The sequence below is a fragment of the Protopterus annectens genome, chromosome 13.part0 (genome assembly GCF_019279795.1).
Source record: "Protopterus annectens isolate FY-2018-M chromosome 13.part0, PAN1.0, whole genome shotgun sequence".
Taxonomy (NCBI): Eukaryota; Metazoa; Chordata; order Ceratodontiformes; family Protopteridae; genus Protopterus; species Protopterus annectens.
Window position 1 is genome coordinate 106,804,057 of NC_056747.1, and position 9,727 is coordinate 106,813,783.

The window sequence follows — 9,727 nt, forward strand, 5'->3', positions numbered from 1 at the left end:
TACTACATCCAATTCTCCTTTGCCTTACAAATATAACCACTATCTATTATTCCTTCCCATGTGTGTGGTACTGGTTCTTACAGTTGATGTTTTTTTTCTATTATAAAGCAATTTTATAAGCAATTTTATTTACGCGACAATAATAACAGACATTTATTAAGAGTAATGAAGATGCCACCCTGGGCATGGAATAGTGGACCAACTTGGTCTTTGTTCAGATTTTGCCAACATTATCTACATGTATTTTGCAAATCTGGAAAATGCGTCTGACCACACAACCAGGAACGGGTTGTGGAAAACGCTACAAAAGCACTTCTGGGCAACCGCTGCATGCCACTTTGATCCTATACTTGAAAAGACTTCTGCATGTGCTCTCGGCATCAAACTGAATGTAGTCAAGGATGGCAGATGTCTCGTCCAAGGGTACATCTCAACTCTGTGCCCATTTCGGACACCAAGAGTGTATCCTGTCTCCCCTTCCCATTTTGAATTTTTTTTTTTAATAAAAAGAAAGTCAAGACAGAACCAATACTTGAGGAGCATCTTGCTGGGATATATGTGATGGATACAACGGAGCTATCTATAGAGGATGCTGTTCTACAGCCTCAAAGTGAATGTGTTTTCAATGTGTAAAGGAATTATCTGTTACAGCTATGAATCAGTTAGGAAGAGAACCAGTACATCAGAATTAAAGATCATGATAACCACCCTCAAAGAGAGTTGATTACACTTTCCAGATTTAGGTGGGGGTGGACAGCTACCTCAGGTGGAGGAGTTGAAATATCTTGGCATCATATTCATGACAGAGGGCAGTGAGTTCAGGAGACTGACCAGTGGATGGGTGCAGCAGTATTGCAGGTGCTTTATTACATTGTTGTAAGGAAATACTAGAGTCATAGAAGTACCCCTTTACCAGCTGTCTATAGCTGTACCATATCTATCTATACCATCTATATTCACATCCTCATCTACAGCCATAATCTTTAGAAAGTAAGGAGAAAAAAAAAAAAAAAAAAAACCCACAAGATCCTAGATATAGGATTTCCCATCCACTGAACCAAACTGCATTTGAAGAGGGCCAGGTAAGGGATCTTCTTAACACGAACAGAAAAGCCTATCCCAAAGAAGGGACAATCTCGGAGATACACATCTGCCTCTCCAGCAAGTTTTGTAGCAAGTTTTGTTTTGAGTCGCTGACTAAGTTAACTTGTTAATGTGTAGCAGCTCCATCAGGGCTGATTTACGAGTGTGTTGTAGGTCATGTATAGGTCCCTCCTTAACAGTTGTTAGGAGACAGAATAAAAGGATAGTGCTTTTAGATCTATCCACATAGTTCATGCTGTTTACACCCTGTATTTTCTTTGTGAGGTACCTCTGAGGTCTAAACTGTTTCTGCTTTGTTATGTTCTTAAGGCTGATGAGCTCACAGCTCAGCATTTTCCTTGGTCATGTTAACCTTCTCAAGAGTAATTAAGCTAACACTAGGCTTAATGCCATGAAGGGTCATTTTAAGCCTAGCAAAAAAACTTGGCATCAGAATCAAACCCTGTACTTTGCGTCTATGAAGATAAGACCTTACCCATTATGCCAAATCCAACCATTAACGCAAGAAAGACTCCACAGATGAATGGGGGAGTCTCAAAACGAACATCCCATGTGTGAAATGTTTTATGCCATATACAGCCTGCCCACACTTATTTATCCTTACAGCAAGGAGTATGCCATAACAACACCACTCAAAATCAATCAGCCCAACTCTCACACAGATTATATGCCTTCAACTATACTCTACCCATTACTAATGCTTATTAACACCTAACATCCCAGTTATGATCGAAAAAAGTGATCACGATTCTTTGAATGTACAGGAAGATGCAACTACACCAATGTACTACTAGTTAGAGAATCATAAAAAGTAGTAACACAAAGGGATTTACAGTGTTGAAATCTGCATAACACGTTTCCTGTCAAGGGGACACAGTCCCCAACCTCAGAATATAATCAGGGCATTCCATTGTGCTAAATACAGGATTATGATCAGGTCTCCAATTATAACCAGCTTGTGTGTTCAGGACATGGAAGCTCAAGGGCTGAACCTTGGAATCCATGCCCGGAACACACACAGTTATGACTGCAGACAATCATAATTTTATTGCATTGAGCTTTATTTGCTCCATGTACTACCAGTTACAGGAAAAAAGCAGTAAGTGTAAGAGTTCAAACGGTTTTACCAGCTTTGAAAGTCAGTAAAGCACTTGCAAGCGCAGTCAGACAGCAGCATACCTCAACTTCTTTGATTGGATTTAGGAATTCTGGACAAAGGGTCAAAATCATGGACAGTTTTTAAATATTGCTCTAATTCACTTAAAAGTAAGAGTTAACAGAACACGTTTTTCATCAATGTGCACTTTCTGAACAGTATGAAACTCTAATGTCGGACATTACTAACGATATAGAGATCCTCACTGAGTTGCCAAACGAGAGACAAAATCAGGAACAACTGAAAGGTACAGCAAGCAGAAACAAAGTGCTCCTCTGGAAAGAGGTAAGACAGCTTAAATTGTTAAGACGCTGTGTCTAACGGCTTCTAAAAACCTGTTTTACCTCCTACAACTGTTCTTTGGCCACTGTTAGTCCCTAGTAGCCTGAGATCTGAAATTAAGAATGCTTGGGTACCCTTAATAGTTTTAAGCACTCACTCAAAAACACTGTTAAGATTGATTCTCATGCTATGGAAATCCTTAAGTTTCCTTTGTTCTTGAAACTGAAGCTTAATAGCAGGTGTTCCATGCACTATTACGGTGCCTTTTTCTGCTACAGCACCTCAGGGCAGGATGACAGGAATTTTTGTATTCTCAGTATTAATTCATAACTTACCCTTTGACACCCACATCTATCAACTGCACAATCTACACCGATTACATATCCCACAACTCTAGCCACTCGCGTGTGGAGATCCAAGCCAAAACCCAAAATTACTTAAGCTATACCTGCTGTGAGCTGAAAGCCAGGGACTGGGTGACTAAACAAATACTAATGAACCTATTTAACAATGAATGAGATAACCCATTATTAGTACTACTGTACACACTGTATGAGTCAACATTATAGTCCAATTATATGAACTTATATACTTTGCTTTTCAATATGTGCGCTGTAAGTTTAAACAGATTTTTAGTTCATAATGTATGGTCCAAATTTTACTCTGAAGTGCTGCTTAAAGTGTGTTGCAATTACTGTCAAGTTACTTTACATTACAACAATGCCAGTGCCCGTTTGATGTGGTTTGTAACTAAAAATGGACCACCCTGGTTAATACAGTGAAATAAACAAAATATTTAAGGGGAAGCTCTTTCAACTAACTGCCCCCAAGTAGTAACATCAAGCAGCCTTCTTGAAATGAGAAACAGAATCAGAAAGTGTGTGAAACTGGGAAGAAGTCCAGGAATTACACAACAAGAATTACTTGACAAAACACATAAAATAGGATTCTGATAATGCTGAGAAACAATCTCAATAAAGTCCACCCGATTGTGTAATAGATTGACAAGTATCGGTCTACTTCATGGTGGAGTTTCTCAACTACTTCTGCAAACTTCCCCTTCACAAACCATGTAGGAATACCATGAAAATTCAATTTGTATAATACCAGAGTTACAAGACTCCACATTCTTTTCATAATTCTAAATACCCCCAGATTACAAACATTAGGTCCACTCTCAGGTCTGTAGTGTAAATGTTTAATTTTCCTCAGTCTCTTTCTGTCCTGTCTACAGCAAATCTTAGACAATTCAGAAGTGCATGTAACTCGTCAACAAAAAATCTCACCAGCGCCTTTGTCAAAAGAACAGTGATGTCTGGTTCTCGAGTAGACACCACATGCCATCATGTCTGGTTCTCGAGAGTAGACACCACATGCCATCATGAAGACTACCCTCCTCTGTTTATGCATACCAATGTTCTGCTTTACAGAACAGTGCTGTACCTGACTGTGTAATCACACAAGATCTTAACACTGCTCCCTTTACAAGCACAGCCCTTCATATTTTGCTTCCAAACTGCATGTTCAGCAATAAGATCATACCTCCCCACACAGATCTACAACAACTCCTATCTTTGTGTTATCTGCACAAAATGTGCATCTGATATTCCAAAGGTTCCACCTACAGCAACTATTAATACTCTAAACACAGATACAGGTAACAGTGCTTCACACAAACACTCAAAATCCACCCTACACTTCACACTGAGCCTGGCCACCACGACTCAATTTCGTCACTAAACCAGCTTCCCACCATCACACCAATGAAACTCGATAAAGCCCTCTGCTGCTAACCTGGGAATTTTCTGAGTCAAAGACCTACTCCACTGCAGCAAGACTACAATTGCCAAATGTGCCTTTGCTGCAAACACTGCACAATGATTTAATCTTTAACTATATTTCTGTAACTATATTTCTGAATAGTTTAATTAGCATATCTCAGCTATACATGTTTTGCGACTCTGCTCACCCCACAGCTACACTTCTGATATAAACCTAAAGAGATAGATATATATCTCACACATATATACACACACACACACACACACACACACACACACACACACACACACCACCTGTCAAGTAGAATATTAACTTTTTCTGCCCTCCCCTCACCTCTTACTTTTTTTTTTTTTTAAACACTAACCACACTTTTTTTTTTTTTTTTTTTATTTCTAAGCACTAACCACACTTTCTATTATGTGACAAACCCACTAATTCACCTTTTCAAATGCTCTATGCTCAGCATCTGCTAATGTAAAGTTTTTATATGTAAAATTTCCCTCTTTTTCCTGACCAGGAAAATCCAGGGTCTCAACACATCTATCCTACACAGATAGGCTAAAAGCCCTGTCCCTCTACTCAGTCTCGCACAGACTGCTCAGAGGTGACGTATATCTGGCATACAAGGCCATCTCAGACTCAGCCTTGATGGAGTTGGTGCATATCCGCAAGTCTAACTCCACTCATGCAACCCATACACAAGGTCTCAACCTGGTCTGTGACATTAACAGAACTTGTTGGCGGGATAGATTTGTGTCCCACTGACTCCCCCTTCTGTGGAATAGACTTCTCCATGTCAAGCAGAGTACCTAACTAGCCCACTTTAACAGGAACCTGGATGACTGGACAGGAAACAGAAACTATATCCCTTGGATCCCACCTATGTCCCTGCTGGACAGGGAAAACAGGTGCTGACTTTGTGGGAACATGGGTGAAATTCTTGGCTAGGCTTATAAAAGCCTCCGGGCCAATAGCCTAGTATTGTCCTATAAACATAACCTAACATGTTGCAACTGTTAAAGTACATTATTAAATGTCTGACCATATATATGATTGAATACTTATTTAAAAATGTTTTTCTCCCCCCATTTCTGTTGAAGCGCGAAGTGTGGGGAGAAAAGCATGCTTCTGTTGAAAGGGGTTTTTAACTAAACCCAGTTGGACAAACTCAGCAAACAAAATCCAAATAAAACAATGTGCATCGCAATAAGGTGCTTACACCATGCAAATTAATCTGACCGGAAACAGCTAATATAACTGCTAGTGTTAGTTTAGAGGGTTAAAAAACAGCTCACAATAATCAGATAAACTGTTATTGAAGCAACTGAAATCTGTGGGTTCACCTCGCAGTCACAGGTGCTCTGTGCCCAAACCACCACCACAACTGCAGAATTCAGAAGTGCCTGTGGCCATATTCTCTATCCACTTTAGTTATGATGGAACTGTGATACTGGACCACTGCTGAGAAGTTGGTCACCCCCCCCCAACCAACCATCCTAGCTGTCTTGCAGGAGGCTCATAATCACCTTTCACTATGTCCAGGAAAAGCCCACTGGTCTGTAATTCAACTACCATCCTAGCTGTCTTGCAGAAGGCTCATAATCACCTTTCACTATGTCCAGGAAAAGCCCACTGGTCTGTAATTCAACTACCTCTCACATCAAATACCCACCCACCCCCAACACACACCTGCATTTATACAGTGAAAGCCACCATACATACATTATAATCTTCAGATAATAAATACCCTTTTAAAAATACTTCACTTCCAAAACACAATCGGGGCTTGGGATATATACAGAACTGGCTGGATCTCCCTATACAGATTACAAGGTGAAAAATATGTCAATCTCTCACAAAAAATAAAACCACAAATCATACTCTAGCAAATGCAGTACTTCTGTATCAATAACATAAAAAGAAACTATTTGCCAACAGAAATAACAGCACTGAATGGAACGCAGAATCTTCCCTAGAGACAACGATGTTGCTGCCAGTGATGACCTCATCAAAATCAATAAGTGTGCCTAAAAGTGCTGCTCTTTGTACTGTGCGGCAGACTGCTAAACCAAAGACAAAGTATTAACACAAAAGTCCGTAAAAACAGCTTTCAACTATCCTTCAGAATCAGTAGTACTAAGGCAATAACGACTATTTCCTATCTTAAGATTATCCTCTTACCCCTAGACAGCTAAACATCTCTTTTTCAGGTGACAAACTGATCTGTTCTATTTTGACAGTATCCCATCCTGAAAAAAACTTAAGTGAGAGCAATAAGCCTGTCCGACGTCTCTCATAAAACGATCCAATCTTAAAGCGTTTTCAGACAGTGAATAACAATGAGCGCTGAAAAGAAATTTTAAGTACAGATCCAACCACAAACCGTAACAAATATAAAATAGTTATCACAGCGACCTTCTCGGGCTAATAACCCTTTTTAAGGCAGACAAGTGGAATTCGCCTGTTATCTCTGGCATAACGGATATATTACTGAATGAAAGTTCTTTAGCTCTCAGGTCAGTCCTGGGAACATGTCAAATAAGCTGTGCTACCCAGTCCGGCACACCCAGTCCGGACTGCTGTCCAAGAAACCCCAAGGCTCCCGAGGCCCATTCCCCACACTCAATATCATATAAAATCTGTACTGTAGAGTCTTCAGTGACATCTACAATAAATCAACCAAAAATACAACTGGTTGACGTAAAACAAACACAAAACGATTACCTTTAAACAAATAATCATACTCGTCGTCTCGGGTTCCCATCTTATTATAAATAACTGTCTTCAACCGTTCCTCAGACACCAACAGAACAACGGTAACCAGTTGGAACAACCGAAGTTCCTTGATATCTGAATGACAAGTGCTTTACCCAATCCTATCTCCCAAACACCAAAACCAAGAGGCACTCATAGTCCCCGCTCTCAACTCTACACAACCATTGAAAATTAGAAAGCTTTTGACAGACAGTGCCATTGACTTATCAAATTGTAGCAAAAGTCAACTACTGTAATATGGGATTATATAGTTTACGGAAAAGGTTGTTGTTAAGGAAAAACGTCCACATTACTTGAATCTCGTGACGTTCTTAGAAGAAACAGGAAGATAAATAGTGTTGTAAAGTCTTTTGAGTAAGCTTTATTTTTCGTATCTAATAAGGGATAGTTACTCAGTGTTTGATTCCTGTTAATACCACATTAAAAAGCTGTAGTAGTAGCAATTTATAGTTTTTAAGGCGATGTTGCTGTAAGTTGTCGTGGAAAGCTCGAGTTTCAGTTAAACATTCTCTGTATAGGTAGCGAAATACGTTTTTGACTCATTTTATTTTTCATAAGTCACATGCGAACTGTCATATTCGTCGTCTAAAAACTATGCATTTTGAGACGAGTGTAGCTTTTTCTTCATTATCCGTTACTCTGATTTGTCTGCCTTCAGCCCTTCCAACACTTGCATGACATAGTATCTTCAAACTGTGTTCTATATCTCTGGACTTTCCCGGTAATCAAATCTCAGTAAATATCATCTTTGCTATGACGCATGCAAACAACTATGCCCAAAACGATGGGTGTTATTGGGAAAATAACGCAAGCCCACGGGGTGTTGTGAGGCCCGGCATCGATTACCTGTACAATAATACCTTGATGGCGAACGTTCATTTTTCTTTCGGGGTCTAATATACAGTTTGCCCATTCTTTAAGTACGCATAATGCCCACCAGGGCGTGCGTTATTGGGGTAATAACGCACGCTCCGAGGTGTTGTGATGCCCAGCTGTAATAGCATCTTTCTTTGGCATGCCTGCCTTCTGCCTCATTATTACAGCCTCCTGTTACTCCTCGTCCTAGCTCTATTGTGAAAGAAAAAACAAAACAAAACGGAAAACATATATGGGGCAAAACAGAAAATTCATTTTTGACCCCTAGTGCAATCACCCGTGTGCGCTAGAGGAACCCTCATCCAACAGTGACTGCCCCAACTTTCTCTTTATTGACCCTATGAAACTGTAGCTTATGCACTTCTTACTCGCCACTGAGACCCCTACTTTCATGAGAGGTGGGCCAGGATGGGAACCTTGATCCATTGCTCACAAGGAAAACTCCAAATCTCTAAGCTACATGCCCTTTTTTTCCATCTGAGGTAGGATAACCCATTTCATCCTAGACTCCAGAGCTTAACTAACTTATTCTGTTAACTTCACACTTGTCTCTCACTTTCCCTGTTACTGCCTCGGGAAAATATTGTCTGAATACAAATTGCAGTCAGACCCATAAAGATGCGAGTACAAATGGAAATCAGAAATATCTGGCAATATTCCTTGTTGCAGTCCCTACCTAAATCGAGAAATCTTGGAATACAGCTAGACAAAGAAGGTGAAGGCATTAAGTGGGATATCGGGTAATTTCTTTCCCTTTGTTTTTTTCTCTTTCTACTAGACACCAATTGGATACAAATGCAATATCAAAACGAACTGGCTTAAGGATGTTTCGTGTGTGCCCAAATCTTGTCATGGTCCTGCTACCTCCTTTGACAATTAAGTCTAGTATGCATAGGATAGGAAGTACAGTTGTAGAAGTAAATGGTCAAATGATCACTACTGCAGTAGTCTTAACTGTATGGCTTATATCCTGCTAAGATGTAAGAACCAGACAGCTACCAAAACATCAGGACACCTTCCATGTGCACAAACTGTCAGGCAGCTTCAGCTGAGCTAACTAAAAGACAAATTTGGTACCGAGCCCTTCTGAGCATTTCTATCAACAGAGGAGAAGGCTGAGCCCTTAAAGGACAATGATAGAAAGAACAAAAAATAAGCAACAGCACCATGACAGTAACAACACACTAAACAATGGGGGGGGAGCTACTGCAGCAGTGATCATTCAAGCTTCTACTGTTATCATATTGCTGACTCCTGCAGTAGTCGTAGCTTTATGGGTAGATTACCCTAGCTTACTCACCTGGGGAGGTGGAAGGAGAAGAGTCCAAGAGCCACCGGAGAATGGCCCTTGCAAAGCCTGATTTGGGCCTAGAGAAGGAAACAAGCTTCTACTACTTCGTAAAAATATGTACAGAGGACCAAGTTCCAGCTTCTAGAATGCTTCTAGAATTCAAACCTTTCCAAAAAGCTATAATGCAGCCAAGGTCCTGGAAAGTGACCTCAACCCTGCCTGGAAAAATTTTGTTGTTGGTGAGTATAAAAAGGTAATAACCCTAGAAAACCATTTGTAAATAGTCTATATTGACACAGGTTGCCCTTTCAGAAGGAAAGAACAGCAGAATGCAAAAATCTGAAAGATTTAATTATGTCAACATAGTACTTGAGTTGTTGGGTACTATCTTGACAGTACCCAAGTTTTTGGTGGACATCCATGGTATGGAGTATTCTTTCTTCCTCATTTTTGAGATCAGT

General features: G+C 40.1%; 1 protein-coding gene across 1 annotated transcript in view; it reads right to left on the reverse strand.

The window, feature by feature from the left end:
* LOC122787838 (ras-related protein Rab-11A-like) overlaps positions 1-7,219 on the reverse strand; it is a 142,153-nt gene extending 134,934 nt beyond the window's left edge. Inside the window, exon 1 of the mRNA XM_044054753.1 lies at positions 7,049-7,219. Within this exon, the coding sequence (XP_043910688.1) occupies positions 7,049-7,088 (40 nt within the window). The 5' untranslated portion in view covers positions 7,089-7,219. The remainder of the gene's footprint in view (positions 1-7,048) is intronic.
* Between the last annotated feature and the right edge of the window lie 2,508 nt (positions 7,220-9,727).